At 37.7% G+C, this 18,582-nt stretch overlaps 1 protein-coding gene across 7 annotated transcripts in view; it reads left to right on the top strand.

Moving 5' to 3' along the window:
• The window catches only part of LOC123874948 (RNA-binding protein Pasilla), a 107,912-nt gene that overhangs the window by 53,675 nt on the left and 35,655 nt on the right, over positions 1 to 18,582 (top strand). For all 7 annotated transcript variants that reach the window (XR_006798038.1, XR_006798039.1, XM_045920538.1 and 4 more), the window contains one exon: positions 6,456 to 6,602. Coding sequence is in view for 5 of the 7 variants with exons in the window: in XM_045920538.1 (XP_045776494.1) it covers positions 6,456 to 6,602 (147 nt within the window). In the remaining 2 variants the exon portion in view is untranslated. The remainder of the gene's footprint in view (positions 1 to 6,455; positions 6,603 to 18,582) is intronic.

The raw sequence follows: 18,582 nt of genomic DNA, 5'->3' as shown, positions 1-18,582 counted from the left end.
GACATCAGCTAATATTACTTAATAAAGATGTATTAATGAGAACCATATTGTTTTAAGGAAATAGGAACAAAATTTACTCCAGAAAATGGATTTAGAACTCCCAATGTCTTGCGTACATTTCGGTTGTGCCGAGAGATTAATCAAATCCCCGTGATAAATGAGACTGACAGTCGTGATGATTTACTCGATGTCTACGTTGAAATTAGTTCTTTGGCAAAATTACGGGCTGCCTCGCGTATTTACAATGAGCCAAATTATATCTACAGTAGGTATGTGTGAATCGTGTGGAGGTACGTGTGATGATATCTTTTAAGGTATGAAAAACTTGTTTGGAATTGTTTCCTCGACCATTGGGATGAAAGTTATTTCATCGTCTAAATATATAAAGAAAAAGCTGACAGACTGACTGACTGACTAGCTGATCTATCAACGTACAGCTCAAACTATTGGACGGATCAGGCTGAAATTTGGCACGCATATATAGCTATTATGACGTAGACATCTGCTAAGAAAGGATTTTTGAAAATTCCTTGATGGGGTAAAAGAGGGGTTAACAATCTGTGTAGTCTACACGGACGAAGTCGCGAGCATGAGCTAGTCTTTCATTGATGGTGAAGACGACGAAGAAGGATGAACGATGAAAGACAAAGTAAGCAAACGAATGACGAAGAAACACGAATGATGAATGAAATACAACTACATATGTAAGCTTAGGCCAAAAGGGCCGTTATAATTTAACTATTTTTATAAGTTATTAAAATGTTCTTTTATACTAAGCCTTCGCGAGGACATAAGCCACAACGCTCAGAGGCTTATCAAGACTTTTGATCTTTAAATAACCCAACTGCAATATTAATTGGATCGGGGCGCAATTGCTATTGCAATCACTAAATCAAAATAGCGACCCAAACACAAAAGTATTAATAGTCGTTGAGTCTCGAGTCGGAGCGAGACTGGCTTAAAAACCGTCAAGCAGCCGTATTTATACAAATCGATTCAAGATGGCTGCTCGGAAGAGATCGTGTGACGTCGAATGAGTCAAATATCTGTTTTATTATTTTAAATTTTAAATAGTTTTTTTTGAAAAAGCTAACAGTCGGCCATCCAAATTGGGTCGTTCGACCTCGAGCGACGAAAATAAATATTAGGCCAGGTTGTCCAGAATACTAATAGGGGCACGGTTGTTCGTAATACTACGGGACCAGGGTTGTCCCGACACATTTTATTCTAGGACCAGGGTTGTCCCTTAAAGGGTGTTGAATGAGTGGACCAGGATTGTCCCAACACATTTTACTCTAGGACCAGGGTTGTCCCTTAAAGGGTGTTGAATGAGTGGACCAGGGTTGTCCCTTAAAGGGTGTTGAATGAATGGACCAGGGTTGTCCCAACCAATTTTATTCTAGGACCAGGGTTGTCCCTTAACTTCGAATCATATTCATTTGTGGACTATAATTTTGTATGCTTAAGTGGATTTTTGCGTTAATTCTATCCCACTTCTGAACTGTAAGCTTAGGCCAAAAGGGCCGTTATAATTTAACTATTTTTATAAGTTATTAAAATGTTCTTTTATACTAAGCCTTCGCGAGGACATAAGCCACAACGCTCAGAGGCTTATCAAGACTTTTGATCTTTAAATAACCCAACTGCAATATTAATTGGATCGGGGCGCAATTGCTATTGCAATCACTCAATCAAAATAGCGACCCAAACACAAAAGTATTAATAGTCGTTGAGTCTCGAGTCGGAGCGAGACTGGCTTAAAAACCGTCAAGCAGCCGTATTTATACAAATCGATTCAAGATGGCTGCTCGGAAGAGATCGTGTGACGTCGAATGAGTCAAATATCTGTTTTATTATTTTAAATTTTAAATAGTTTTTTTGAAAAAGCTAACACATATTATAAAAAACAGCAAAAAAGATGTCATTTGCTGATTTGGTAATCATATAATTGTTTTGTTTTATTGTGATGTGAGTTCATCTAAATTAAAATATATCATCGGTTTACTGCAAGAACTTATTAATCGCAAGAACTCAAATGCAGTTTATAACAAACCATGAACTAAGTAGTCTTGACTAGACCAAAGTTGTTGTAAACTGTAGTTCTTGCATTAAACCGACGATTTGCATCATTGAAAGTGAAACCAAATTAATTAACCTCAAATGCTGCTCTGAGCTCTTTAACAAGTCTCGGATAATGATATGTGCTATTTTAACACAATTAGGAATGTCTCAATCATAATACATCACTATTGTCTCGAAGAATATAAATAAAAACTGGTTTCAAATGCCCTTGTAGCCGGTTTAAAGCAATAGAATTTTATTCATGTAATAAATTAGCATAATTAATTATTGTGATCATTTCGCTTTATGTACCGTACCTACTTTGGTTGATAGGTCAGTTTGTTACTTTAAATTCTTCACTCTTGTCTTATCATAATACCTATTGAATTTTATTTGGTTCTGTGTGTTGGTAGATAGATCAACAATTTTGATGTTGCTTTTGAGGATATTTTAATTTTTATAATTTCATTTTATGGTCCTTAGTTGATAGGTCAGTTTGTTACTTTAAATTCTTCATTGTTGTCTAATCATAATACTTTTTGGATTTTATTTGGTTATGATGGTTGATAGGTCAACAATTTGAGGATTTTTAAATTCTATTCTCGGTTTCTATTACAATAATTTCTTCATGTGGCATTTCAAATTGCCGTGTGATTCTTGGTGAGCAAGGAATACTATAACTCTTTGTTATATTTCTTTATTTTGCCTATCACCTCTATTTTTTCCAAGAGTCTTTATGACTTACGTATCGTTTCGTTACTCGGCTCTCATATTGTCACGCCATCGAGAAGTATTGATGTTGCTTACGTATAACGTTGTCCTTGTCCCGCTCAATTGGCTGCGCTCAGACTGCAGCCCTAGCGCTACCCACACACCTACACACACAAATCGTGTGCGGACACATCGATGTACCGGTAGTAGTAATAGATTAATTATTAAATCAGTTCGCTTGTATGGAGTGTTGTCTTGAGTCTTTAGGTAGTTGTATCCATCAGTGTGAAGTGTCTCATATTTCCATTATTGATAGTTCAATAAAATTATTGAGCATGATAATTAAATGTAAATGAGTCGGCTGTAATGTAGCCTTCAATTCTGCTCACGAATCAAGTTAACTGTGTAATTCACTGTCAGTTGTTTATTATCATAGCCCAAATTGGTTTAGAATAAAATATAAATAATTTTTTTTTTTTTTCATTATTCTCTTTAATAATAAATTCTAGCCTCATAAACTACCGCTATACATAGCATCACATCATTTTATTACAACAGTCCAGAACCCTATCGATCCCAGTGTCCAAATTAAGTTGTGCTTCTCTAAGCGGTTCAAAGTGTGCACCTCTCAGATGACAAGGCTTTAGACCTTGTTTTCAACGCCTTGGTTAGTTAGTTATTATATTCATGCCCTTATCATCATCGATGTGTATTCAACTGGCACTTTTAACAATAGCTGTTCAATGTGTAGTTAAATATAAGTTTCTTTGTTCCTGCGCTCTTTCGTGATTTTAGTTTATCAACCTAGCCTCTCTAAATCAAATCTGTTTCCATGTAATTAGTAATTATCATTGAAAATCCAATTATCATTATTATCAAACGCTAATTCGAATCAACTAAAATATCAATCTCTACTAGACTAACAACTCAATTATCAACTAGTTGGTCAACTCGTCATACAACTGCACCAAGCGACTGACATCAGCACAAGGTGTGGTTAATAAAATACACAGAATACATAAAAACATTATAATACATAAAGTGTGCACTCCACTGTTCAGAGATTGTTCAATTTTATGAGCTTATGAAGTAAACATCGTTATGAATATATTGCATAAATTTTGAAAAAGGACTCGGCATACTTGCTTTATATGTTTGGTTCTGAGGTTCAGGTCCTCAGGGTATACTCTGAGTGCCCTGAGAATCCCATACTGAAGTTGCCGTACATCGTGATTAGGTATAACCGTAAATAATCCTACCGTACAATCTCCTTTTGGGGACAATTTCTAATTTTAATTTCATTTTAATTTTATTGTCATCTGTAATTTTTTTAACAATTGTACATATAATGTGTCAACTGCCATGTCAAAAGTAAGATTTTAGTCCTTTTGACATGACAGTTGACACACAGAGCAAGTATGGCGAGTCCTTTCTTAAAATGTATGCATTATATTCGCTTTTGCTCTTTATACCACTGTGACATTGCGGGTTTATGAATCTTTTTGGCCCTTATTCTCTGCGACACGATCATTGAGACGATATCTTCTATAGGTACATTTAAAAGGATGAATTGATTGACATATCGGCGTGCAACTCAAGCACAGTTCTCGACAGTAAGGGAACTTCTAACAAAACATCGAGGCTACGACGTCACTGGCAGGCGTCAAAACATTTGACGCTAGGTAGCTTATGAAACGCCTATTTTTTTTGATTCCACGTCACCCATAGCCTAATATTTGAAATAATATCGTCGGTTCAGGATCAAACCAAACCGTAGTTCCCTCACTCTAGTTCACTCTACTTAAGCCATTAGGCCTAGAATCTTTTTAGACATTCTAGATTGGGTCCAGTTCTGGGCGGTCACCTTTTGTAACCGTAGGTTTTCTCTTCTATGTTAGATCACTATTAAAAGAGTATTTTCAAAAACGCTACCCAAACGAAGCCAGGGCCAATCAGCTAGTCATAAACGCGTCCTCACATTTCGATTGTCTCAGCGAATAAGGCCCAAGAAGAAGGCCCGTTATATCAGACATCTCTTCTCCATGAACTATTTTTATTATCATAAGGAATACTGTGTCTTCAAATCTTGATTAACTTGAATTTTTTTTTTTAATTTTGAAAGTATAATTATGTGTAGTTTTTTTTCGTCAAACTAAATACCTATAAATAAAAGATCCGACGAATTGAGAACCTCCTCCTTTTTTTGAAGTCGGTTGATTATCCGCATTTTGTAGACCTTTATTTACTTGTAATTCAGCTGCTCAATAGCCACGAGAAATTCAACACCTAGGGACCTAGAAGCCTTATATCAGAGTGACACTGACTATTTAAAAAATAATAATGTGGCAGAGGAGTTGTTTTTGATTTTTAATTCTTGACTAGAGGATTCCCGCGGCTTCGCCCGCGTTGGTTTCGGTTTTATAAATCCTGTAGAAACTCTTTGATTTTCCGGGATAAAAAGTAGCCTGTGTCTCCCCAGGATGTACCCCAAGTCTGTACCAAATTTCATTAAAATTGGTTTAGCGGTTGGGCCGTGCAAACGTAGCAAACAGACAGACGCATACTTTCGGAATTAGAATATTAGTATGGATTTTGTAAACTACAACAACTATCAGCTTATCGATAGCAATCCGAAGCAACTTAGTCGCGTACGTTATTCGTACAAGCGACCGACATCAGCATTCAGACTTGAACTATCAGATCATCGGACAGATTACGGACTCAACCGTAATCTGTCATGACCCTAACTAAACTACTAAGTTGGGTTTAGTTTAATACATTATGTAGTCGTGCTTATAAAATACCTATTTCACTAAGGGTCGAGCCTTGACCCTGGCGGCAAGCGACATCGGCTTCGATGAATCTGCTCATTTATTTACAACATACGCCACATTTGATGTCAATCCAGGCCTTTTCCAGTTCGTTTCGTACGGAAATTGAATAATCTATCCATGCAATAAGAAATTCAATATGAATACAGAATAAGTAGCTGATTATTTCTATATTCTTCAGATATTCTAAATTCTAATATGACTCCTGTAATATTTGAAGACACAATATTTCCCACAGTTTAGCAATCATACAGTTGGGCATGCAAGTATTACTCTCAAATATTCCCGAGTCCTCCTAAACAATGTACACGTCAAACCTTACTCGGTGTGGTATTCAATTCGTAACCTCGAGTGTTACGCATTTTATACGTCAAAACTCATGAGTCTTATGACTTGAATACCATAATAGTGGGCTGAATAAAGATTAGAGCACAAATTTTCTACATTCTGACGTAGAAAAGAATTTTTTCAACACGTTAGAAAATATCTAGATCTTTCTTTAAATATAACCATCTCTATAATTATTGTATTTCATTAACCAGCGATATTTTAAAAGGAGTTTGTGTAGTGAAGCTCTAAAAGTAGACTTCTGTTGGTCGCGGCCGAAGCGAAAGACGCGCGCTGCAATACTAAACAATATGGAAGTGGCAAAACGGTGCCATACATGTTCATAGTATTTAGCATGGCGAGTCATTCGCTTCGGCCGCGACCGACAGAAGTCTAGGTACCTCAAGTTTGTGAGGTGTGGCCCCCTTACGCGGTATCCAAACCCAACTGTACATTTGCTAAGCTGTATTCCTTCGTATAGTAAGCGCACACTTCACGTAGTAAATAGCGCATTATGTTCGCCAGCCGTGGAGCCGACGTACCACTTCAAGGTGCTGGTGCCGTCCATGGTGGCCGGCGCCATCATCGGCAAGGGGGGCGAGACCATCGCGCAGCTGCAGAAGGACACCGGCGCGAGGGTCAAGATGTCCAAGTCTCACGACTTCTATCCTGGTAAGTGTTACCTTTGTACTTACTCCCTGCCTCCTCTTTACCCGACTACGGCAAAGCCAAAAGGAAGGGTTATGATTTTAACTGTCTATGTATGTATGTTTGAGTCAGATTCTGTGTGTTCCACCGTAGCGCCTAAACTTATGGGCCGATCTTGATAAATGAGTGTTAATTGATGCGTTGTAAAGGTCCGGGTGAGATAAAATTGACCTAACGGATGTTACATCAAAATATGTATATTGTATGTATGACCGTAAATGGCCGCTCTTACTTTAGTGCTAGGCTAAGTCCAAATATTTATTTGTAAAGCTTCTTCGTATCCAATTGAATTAGCCTCGGTCAGCTCCAGCTGCCTCAACTTGAGAAACCTTTTTAATAAGATAAAAACAGTCGGGATCTAGTAGGTATAATAATATAATACAATTTAAGTTTCATTCAGCATTTAAACTTGAAGTGTAAATTAACTGCCACTCGACTGACTGACCAGTTTTTGCGCTAAAATTCGCGTGAAATCCAACATTTTTTAGACGTCAGAGATTTAATTCCGGTTATATCTCATTAAAAACCGCGAGCCTCAGTGGAGAAGAGGCTGCGTGGGCTGGAATAAAGCGCCCGTCTTCGCTTTGTAGATCTACGTGAATAAAGGCTCCTTTACATTACAAAAAATTCTCAAAAATGACGCTTTTATTTGCTAAGGTACCTAGGTACAATGGAGGAATATTTGGAAAGTAAAAAAATCTGAAAAAAAAATGAAAAAGGACCCCGGATGGGTTCCAAACTAGACGGGCTTACGCCTTACGTCGACTAAGTACGTGAGTATAGCCGTAACAAACTATAGTTATAATTTAAGATAGTTTGTATTTACCTATTATTTACATTGTTTAAAATTAAAACACTATAATTTGATATTTTGCTCCCATGGTCGTGGCCTGGCTACCATTGCTTTATTGCCTTATCTTCCCCGGTATACATAAATCTAGCCTTCTCAGATTTTTGTTTCGTTATGGCCTCTTAAGCTAGGGCGGTATTTCATAGAGTAGATATATTTCCCGGCCTGACCCAGATCTGTCAGCTTGGTTGCGCCTACTTAGCCACTCCGGGACAAAGACAACAAGCCTTCTTTGCCATTATGCGGAGCCTATGCGAGAATATTACATCTTGCCAGTAGGTGTGCCGAGACACATGCACAAAATTAATCTAAAATAAAAGGAAAAACTGACTAACTGACTGATCTATCAATGCACAGCTCAAACTACTGGAACTGGACGGATCGGGCATGCAGATGGCTATTATGACGTAAACACCCGCTAAGAAAGGATTTTTGAAAATTTTACCCCTAAAGGGTAATAAAATAGGGGTTTGAAATTTGTTTAGTCCACGCGCACGAAGTATTACAATACAACTTTTGAGCACGGGTTTCCTTTCAGAATGAGATAGGTTGAGCCATAGTTTACCACGCTGGCCAAGTATGGATCGACAGACTTCACACATTTGAGAACATTATGGAGAACTCTCTATCATGCAGGTCTCCTCACAATTTTTCCTTCACCGTTAAAGCATGTTTTCAAAAAACATTCGAATTCGAAAACATAGTTTCGTTTGTGATTGGTTGGTGATTCAAAATGATTAACGCTTTCTGAGATTCTTGTTTTTATTATTTGTATGGGATTACGTAGCAGAGAGAGCGCTATACTAACTTCTTTCCGTGGATAGATTATAAAATAAATAGTCCAAAGACAGCTAAAACATTTTTTGTCGTTCCTCACATCATACGAACAAAGTTCCTTGTAACGCATCAGGGCGTGTCAAGGCTAATATTTCAACAATCGCTAGCTTCGTTAGATGTAATATAATTTTTTTGGTTCATAAGTATAAAACTGCGTAAGTTGGTGAATTTATTATGGCAAGGTGATGTCAGCGGCGATAAAATCGGAATAGCTGAGCAAAGAGCTTCCAAATGACTTTAAACTTACACAATCCCGTACTATTTGAGCAGCACTGCTAAAAAGAACAAGCATTTGTCTATGGAATCGCACGCGCCTCTTAGGCTTAGTTTGGAAGGAGTTTAAAAAAACCGTTTTCTAATTATTTAGTAAGTACACGACTGCCTTAAAAAGGAGTGCAAAGTTTTCAGGCTTCATGTATGTATTATGTGAGTTTTTTAATTCCACCATAAATTCTAAATTTGACATATTTGGATGTAGGTATGTATTGTCGTTAGAATCCTTAGTCCTTACATCATCCCGAATTAAGTTTTAAGTTTTTTAACCATTTTAAGTTACCGATTTACTAAGAACTTAACTAAGAAAGTACGGCGAATCACATCGAATGTTTATGACGTCACATTTCATACAATATCGCATATTAAGCGAGCGTTTTGACGTTTGACAAAAAGTCGCTGATTTGACTAGTAGTCATCATCCCCGTTGGCGGGGAACAAAATCCAGAAGGGCATTCCTAACTCTGGCAGTTCATGTTAGAAACGATAAAGCGAATCGCTTCACACGAGTCAGTGGAATTCCGACTATTGTAGTGGTGCAGACTTCAAGAGAGGTTACGCCCTCATCCGATCCGAGTCAAATCCGTCCAGTAGTTTTTGCGTGAAGGAGTAACAAACATACACACAAACTTTCGCCTTTATAATATTAGTGTGAAGAGTGATGCACTAATCCGATCTCTGATCCAAATAAATGCTATTCAGTGTACATCTTTGACCTCATATTAATGTCCGATTTGAATCCGAGATATTCTCACTGATGACGGAGAGAACTCGGATGACGGAAGTCGGAGTTAGTGCGTAAGCTATATTCATACAAATAGTTCTATGACTACTTCGGAACGTATTTTCACGGATTCGGATCGGATGCAGTGCGCAATCGCCCCGATGGTTGTCCGTAACGACTCTGGATAAGCACGAACGACAAATAAAGTAAAACACCAGCTGTAATTACAATGTAAGTAAATATGTAAAATTACAAGTGTTACGCAAACACTCGTGAGTACGTTCTGTTGTACTTGATTAACCCGACTCGGAGTAATCAGACGTAAAATGGTAATGACGGAACACGTTTCATTATTTTAATGACGGCGACCGGGGCATCCTGCCGACTGACGCGGAAATTACGGGAAATTGGGTTATCCATTCCCGTACACCGATGAGGATTCATGAATTAAAGTGATATTGATGCCTTCAGGCCCAAAATGTTGAATTTCAATTCCCAAAATATTGAATCTTAAAACAAAAGAAGAAATCAAATACTTACCGTCAAAGTTGTCAGTTTTAGACCATTTTTGTGACGGGGACTATCTCAAAATCTAAACGAGATTGGAATATCCGATGGCAATGCGGTTATACGCGAAGCTAACTAAGTAGGGTTTGTAGGAACTTTTTCATTCCAATGTTTCGTCCATGTGCGCTGCCTGATTGGCGCAGTCAGCAATATTCGTAAAATGACTGCGACGTCGATTGTTGAACCATACTGTCGTGAATCGAAGCTTGCGGTTTGTAAATACCTATAAGTATACATCAACTCACATCGGCGGTGTTCCCACTAGATGACAACGTGGGGTTTATTCAAGGGGCGGACCAAAAAATTCCTGAAAGGCCAGCAATCTATCGGTGGTACCTCTGGTGCTACAAATGTTCATGGGCGAAGGTAATGAATTAACATCAGGTGACCCGCCTGCTCGTTTGCTCGCCATTTTATTATTAAAAAAATACTACTATGAGTATCATAAGAAAGCTCAGTCACTAACGGACGATAGAGAGAGCTTGAGCTAGTTATACTTGGAGTTTCTTTACGTGACCAAATCAGAAATGAGGAGATCCGTAGGAGAACCAGAGTAAGCGATAGCTAAATGGGTTGCGAAGCTGAAGTGAACTGTAAATAAGTATGATGAAAAGGTGTCAAAACCTATTGCAATGTAGACAAACACTTGGTGACGAGTCGACTTGCAAATATTTGATTTGTAAACTAACAAGCAAACTTCAAATCCAATGTTAGAAGGCACACTGGAGTATACGGTTACCAAACACAAAGCTGCGTTCAAACTCTAGGGAAGGATCGAAATGCATCTACTTGACGATAGGCGTTCCGAACCAGTGGTAGATGCAATTGACGATTCAAAAGTATGTATGTACTTGTAAAAGTTGAATTTAATAAAAAATATTTTATTTATTTATTTGATAAATAGATCTACTAACATTGCAGGCTAAATAAAGTACCCTATAGGTTTTCTTGACAGACACGACAGACGGACAGAGAGACAGATAGACAGACAGACAACAAAGTGATCCTATAAGGGTTCCATTTTTCCTTTTGATGTACGGAACCCTAAAAAAGAAGGCGGTAATACTTAACTCTTTTCTTAATGCTGAAACAGTCTCATTCAGGCAACCCTTAGTTACCGGGGAAAAAGATGAATGAGCGAATATTTTTTCCTTTCACAGTTAAGTTAACTCCAACTTGACTCGTTGACTGAAGTCCGCGCTCGAGGAGCGTCCTTGCGGCCGAGCTAATTATCATGTTTGCGCTAAGCCTTGCTAAATACTCCGGTTTGTGTGGACTGTATAAGGCCGCTTTGTGACTACGCGTTTTTCTACATAGTATTAAACAAGATAAATTTAAACAGCACTAAAACCCGACTACTACCCGCGAACTGCCGATACATAGCGATAGGTATAGTAAAAAATTGATTTTCTGTCGCTTGGTGCATTTCAACATTGTTCTATTATCTTCTGTAAGCTTCTGTACTAAAAATCTGACAAATTCGACAATTTAACAATCATAAAGTGTACAATGGTACCCAATTTATATAAGGACTTTGACTTTGAATGATGTGCGTTTTCGATTCGTTTGTTTCCGTTAGGAACTTCACTTCAAACATCAGAACTTTATTGTTTTAAAAGTTTACACGGAAGTCTTATACATCTATACTAATAAATAAAATTGGAGTGTCTGTCTGTAATTTCGAAATAACTACCTCATATTAAGCTCATATGGTTATTTGAACGATACCATAACTGAATCACACGTTTTTAAAATTTTTGTCTGTCTGTCTGTCTGTCTGTCTGTCTGTCTGTCTGTCTGTCTGTCTGTCTGTTTGAAAAGGCTAATCTTTGGAACGGCTGAACCGATTTTGACGGGACTTTCACAGGCAAGTAGAGGATTGACCAGGGCGTAAAATAGGCTACTTTTTTAACCGACTTTTAAAAAGGGAGTTGTGTTTTTCTACCTATGTACACCGAAATCTCCGAGATTTCTGAACCGATTTGCGTCATTTCTTTTTTATTCGATAGAGGAACTTTGCGACATTGTTTCATAAAAAATTTGGAGTCCAACTCCTCAATCCTGATGCTGCAGGGGATCTGACCAATCCACGCGGGCGAAGCTGCGGGCATCAGCTAGTGTAAAATAATTGCTCCTTTTAGAAAGCATTTATAGTCGGTTTCAAAGCTATCATTTCGTTTCTCGTTTATGTGCGCGTCTGCCTCAGCGATGTAAGAAGTGAGATCTGCCGATAGTTCCAATAAAGGAAATGAAAGTTTGCGGCGTGCCTTATATTGTGTTCCCCGTATAGCTGCGATTGCCGATTACATCAGCGGGGCGACTCATGCGCGATGACCGAACTTCGGTGCAATGTGATTTTTTTACTAGCTTTTTAGGTAACTAAAGCGTGTTTTAGGGTTTCGTACTCGAAGAGTGCCAACCTCCGCTGTCCATCTGTCCGTCTGTCTGTTAGCGGGCTGTATCTCATGAACCGTAGAGTTCATGAAAGGTAGAGTTGAAATTTTCACGGAGTGTAACATCTATTGCCGCTATAAAGTGTAAGTAAAGTAAATTGCATAGAACATAATCTTGTACGATTATATGGAACCCTTGGTGTGCTAGTCTTGACCGGAAAATCTAGTGCGGAAATCCGTCCGGACTAGATTTTCCGGTTTCCCCGTGACTTAACTAATAACTTCACCTGGACGCGCGCTGCTATCACTGGCCGTGGTCGTGGAAGCTTGGTGCGTAAGGTCCCTAAATTTTATTTCCCTTAATTAAGCAAATTAACAAGATTACGATCAACTTCGCCAAATCACCCATGACGATACAAAAGGAATGGTAAATGTCGGAAAGTGGACTTTACTTAGGTGAGACAGCTAAGCCGAGGAAGAAAAAATATAAGGAAGAAGTATAAAAGAAAACATATTATGCAAATTTGCGGTGAAAGACAGTTTGCAAAAGGCTAAGCTTAGGTTTTAGTAGTCTGTGACGCAATTATCTAATTACTAGCCGATGCCCGCGACTTCGCCCGCGTGGATTTAGGTTTTTTGAAATCCCGCGGGAACTCTTTGATTTTCCGGGATAAAAAGTAGTCTATGTGCTAATCCAGGATATTATCTATCTCCTTTCTCAATTTCAGCCAAATCCGTCCAGTAGTTTCTGCGTGAAGGAGTAACAAACATACACACACAAACTTTCACCTTTATAATATTAGTGTGATGCGTAAAGCTAACGAAAGCTCCATAGTTATCCAACTGTAGGTATGTCTGTGATGTTTGTGAGGGGTCCTAAACTCCGTACTCCTATGGGATATTAAGGGTGCCTGTCCGTTCTAGCTGAGAGGAGCAAAATGGCACCGTGTGTGCTGTTAACCAATCAGTTAGTTGACTTTTTGTTGGTTCGTTGAACACGTCCCCGCTCCGCTGAAGTGATGTCAAGGTGTTACTGCATTATGAGACTCAATAGGACTGGACTCCGAAAGATCGGCGCGCGGTTTAAACCACACCCGTTGCACTATTGTCGTAGAGCTGCTCCTAGCACAAGGAGGGGAAAGGGGAATATTAGTTATGAGTAATATTATGGTCAATATTGTTAAAAAAAAAGAAGATTATTAGGCCAAGACAGCTGCCAAAAAGCTTGATAACGCTGAACGGAACAAGGAAAAGCGGTACTTCACATCAAAACAACGCCTCACACCACGCTTAGTTTCGGTCTGGCATGGAATACTGTTATGCTACCTCTGGGATAGATCTAATAAAAGTACCAACTCGATGGATGAGAGCTGTGGTCTTTTAAGTGGGAGATCCCGGGTTCGATTAACGGCAGGAGTTTGGAATTGTATAATTTCTAAATCTCTGGTCTGGACTGGTGGGAGGCTTCGGCCGAGTTACCACTCTACCGGCAACGTCGTGCCGCCAAGCGATTGAGCGTTCCGATACGATGCCGTGTAGAAACCAACGGGATATGGGTTTAGTAAAAACTGCCATACCGCCTTCCAGGTTAGCCCACTTCCATCTTAGACTGCATCATCACTTACCACCAAGTGAGATTGTAGTCAAGGGCTAACTTGTATCTGAATAAAAATAAGACTACAACACCGTCGCAATGTCGCCTCCTTATCGGTCTTATATCGGATATATTTATAGTGTTCAGGAACTCTACAATCTTGTTCCTCCTTCACCGTTCTACCACAGAATAGCGAAAAATCGTGAGCGTTGGCATCCTTATGTGGACGACATCCAATCTACTCGCGCGAAAAGATCACCTCATTTAATGAGGCTTATCTTATCAACATTCTAATGACGTGAATGGTATTTGAGCATTTGTTTCAAAACTATTAGCACACAAAATTTGGCAACAAACTACGATGACCCAAAACGTGCCACCAGGCTATAACGACAGATGTACCAGTCTGATAAAATACGTACACGCGATTATTGTCGTTAATTCAAAGGTATAATGACCAAAATGGCGTGCAAGATTCACGGACGGTGACGTTATTCGTAATCAGTTAAAAGCAGATACGCCTTCATGTAAAATATAAATAATGAACGTAATTTAATAAATATATATATATAAAATTCATACGCATTTAAATCCTGTGTACAAGCTAATACCGATTTCTCATAAAACTCAAACGATTGATATCAAAAGCTTGGGATAGAGTGCTGTTTTTCGTGAAAACTGCTCAGTTGAGTTAATTAATGTATGTGATTTGACAAATGACGACTTTCAGTTTCGATTCGCCGTAAACAATGATTGAGTACCTAACGGAAATTTTAGTTTCAGAGTTTGTTTTTTAAACTTATTCGTATTTACGTCATTACTTTCATTTTGAGGATCATAGAGATACTCTTCGATAAAACTGTTCTATATTTCTCCGGTTTCTTTGCATTTGTATGAATAGCATTGCAGATAGGTATGTCGACCGCTTCCTTAATTTGGTCGACCCTCGCCTCGTGCTATGTCCGCGAGGTCTCTTTGCTCCGATCTTGCCAGTGACGTGAGTTTTTAACCGACTTCCAAAAAAGGAGGAGGTTCTCAATTCGTTTCGGTTTTTTTTTTTTTTTTTTTAATGTATGTTCCCCGATTACTCAAAGACCCCTGGACCGATTTGGAAAATTTTTATTTTGTTTGAAAGGGCATACTGTGCAGGTGGTCCCATATAAATTTGGTGAAGATCTGATGAATATCTTCGGAGATGGAGAACAGAACTCCTCAATGGATAAGAGCAAATTGCTCGCGATCACTGTAATAGCTTAGTAAACAGTAGGGTTTTAACTGGGCATAGCATAATATTATAGTACAGTGGGGCCACTAAAAATTGTGAAATAAAAAATTTTCAAAAGAAAAATAAAACCGACTTCAAAAACCAAAAACACTAAAAAGTAGAAAATAATTTTTGTTTAGCTACACATGTAATGTACCTAGGTATGAAGTCGGGCGAGCTTCACTCTTGGATTTCTAATTTTGTTTTAATATGCTCGCTCGACTTCATACCTAGGTACATTACATGTGTAGCTAAACAAAAATTATTTTCTACTTTTTAGTGTTTTTGGTTTTTGAAGTCGGTTTTATTTTTCTTTTGAATTTTTTTTACAATATTGCTGGTATTATTATAGACTACTGGCCCATGTTTAAAAATGGGTGGGTCATATGAACCACCAGGTGACGTATACAGGACGATATAAGAGCATAAAATAATAAGTTTCAGCACTATGCCGTCACTTGTAAGCTGTCCAACAGAGTGCTGGTGAGAATTGAAAAGTGCAGGTAGAGTGAGTACATTTTGGTCATATATTTTTGTACGGCATTTTTACCATCGATAGATCCATGAAAAATAATAAGAAAGCGCGCAGTGCCGTAAAAAAATGGTGCGCCACAAAGTCAGTAAATGTTTTGATTTTCTGACAATTTCCGGGGTAAATTTGGTCATTTAATTCTGTACGGCACTAGTTTCATACTGTTTCAATACAGCCTCTAATCCATTATTCCGCAACGCCGTACAAAAATCATGCGACAAGGGGAAAAAATTGAGGGTAGCAACCCCCTCTCTTTCCGTGGTCCGGGGGGTGATTTGAAACAACATAAAATTAATTTATTTTGAAAGTGTTTTATGCATAGATAATATTTTTTTACATGCCGTACATTTTCGTTGGTCCAAAGGTTTGTAGGGGATGTGGATATTATATACACACCCGTTCACTTCAGTTAGACGGCATAGTGATTTTATCATATTATCAATTGTTCTCTTCAAAAATATGTTAATGCCGTACAGTATCAGATGGCCATAAAGTACTACCCTTAAAATGGTAGCGTCATTTTCATCAGCCTAAAAGATATGGTCTGCATTAAAATGTACGGCATAATTTTTTCCTAATTTATTTATCTTAATACTATTTAAAACAAGGGAAAAGCGTAGAAAATTGCTATATTTTATTAATCTATGAATATTTAAACTTTTGCAATAATTTGAAAAATTTCAGTTTTTGTATTTATCTATATTTTTTTTTAGAACAGTTTCTTTTGAACGGCAATACTATATAACAATAGTATTTTACACTATCATGTTAAAAAAAAAGTTGCCGTACAGAGTCAAATGATTTTACAGCTTTAAAAATTAAGTATACCATGAAATTAAGATAATTATTGATACACATTCAAATGAACACTAATTTTTTTACGGCATTATTTTTAATAGTACTTTTGAGTGCTAGATAATGTTTTGGAACCAAAGCCGTACTTTCTCAAATCACCCCCCGGACCACGGAAAGAGAGGGGGTTGCTACCCTCAATTTTTCCCCTTGTCGCATGATTTTTGTACGGCGTTGCGGAATAATGGATTAGAGGCTGTATTGAAACAGTATGAAACTAGTGCCGTACAGAATTAAATGACCAAATTTACCCCGGAAATTGTCAGAAAATCAAAACATTTACTGACTTTGTGGCGCACCATTTTTTTACGGCACTGCGCGCTTTCTTATTATTTTTCATGGATCTATCGATGGTAAAAATGCCGTACAAAAATATATGACCAAAATGTACTCACTCTACCTGCACTTTTCAATTCTCACCAGCACTCTGTTGGACAGCTTACAAGTGACGGCATAGTGCTGAAACTTATTATTTTATGCTCTTATATCGTCCTGTATACGTCACCTGGTGGTTCATATGACCCACCCATTTTTAAACATGGGCCTGTAGTCTATTAATTAAATACCTTTTAGCTCCCATGTAAGTTGTGGTAAGCTACAAAATTAATTGCAGTCGGAAGCTTTTAAAATAACAACTTCTATTTTTATATATCCTAAAAATACAATTATTAAGAGTAAGTACTTATGAGTCGTATGATGTTATATTTTCCACTCTGTTTCTTCTTCATAATTTTATTTCTACCCACATTGTTTTTGCAAATCGCAGTACTTTATGGATATTATGATACTTGTTGTTACCATATTGTTTTTCTCATGTAATCTTTAATTCCTGATGAGAATAAAGTGTCTTTAACCGTAAGAGATATCGGAGTAAAATATCGTTTCGACTTTGCTCTATTCAAAAATTGTGGTTTTGGAGATACTTACTCCATGCAAAACTTCAATTATGGTTTTAAATCATTGTTAGCTGGTGGCATGATAAATAAAATTGAATTGAAGATTCATCGACAGTATTTACAAAACCGAAAGTTGAATATAACCAATTACTTTAATAGCAATTCCTTAAATTGCACGAAAACAGCGTTAGCTTAATAGTCCAACTCGAAGGTTAATAGAACACGCAAGCAAAACATATTACTTGATGTTAGCAGAAATCAGTCGTGAGATCTATTATAATATTCATATTGTATAATCGTTTTCCTCAATATTAGCCATGCTTGTTTTTTTGAATACACTCAAGGCACTAGCTATTTACATGTCCATACGCTACAAGTTATAAGTGTTATACCTAACAGTATAATCGTCGAAGGTCGCCGATGTTCTACAACTTTTATTTTCGTTGCGATGACATCAGAGCTCAGTATATGGGCAGATACCTATTCGCTAGTGGCTAGTGAGCCTTGAGGGGGCGTCGTCGGTAGATTATATAGATAAATATAGCATAATAGATAATGCTGACGATGTCATCTGTGTGGATTTAGTTTCCTTAACATCCCGTGGGAATTCTTTGATTTTCCGGGATAAGAAGTACCCTATGTCCGTCTCCAGGATGATGAAGTATACCAAAAGGATATCCACGTAAAAGCTTTTTTAAGTAGATCGCTTTGATTTTGAGAGACAAAAGTAGCCTATGTCCTTCTCTAGAATGCAAGCTATATCTGTAGTCTGTATTTAATTTCTTTAAATTTCTTGTATAAAAATTAGATTCTATTCTAAAATCGGTTAGATCGATGAGCCGTGAAAAGCTAGCAGACAAACAGACATGCACACTTTCGAATTGGGTATAGATATTGTACCTTCTGACTAGGATATTATCATAATCATTGTTTGCACTGATTATGTTGTTTCACATTCAATTTTTCATATTCGAACTTGGCTTGACACACTGACCGTGTGTCTTGACGTTTAATGTACTCGTAGATTGTAGAGCTGCATACAATTGTGCCCAACATTCGATTTGGTCGGCATATTTACTAAAATTTGGGGCTTAAAATAATGTTTCAATTATTATCATTTCATTCATTCATCATATTTTTTCAGTGACAAAAATATGTTTTA

The sequence above is a fragment of the Maniola jurtina genome, chromosome 19 (genome assembly GCF_905333055.1).
Source record: "Maniola jurtina chromosome 19, ilManJurt1.1, whole genome shotgun sequence".
Taxonomy (NCBI): Eukaryota; Metazoa; Arthropoda; class Insecta; order Lepidoptera; family Nymphalidae; genus Maniola; species Maniola jurtina.
This window is presented reverse-complemented; position numbering and strand designations above follow the sequence as displayed.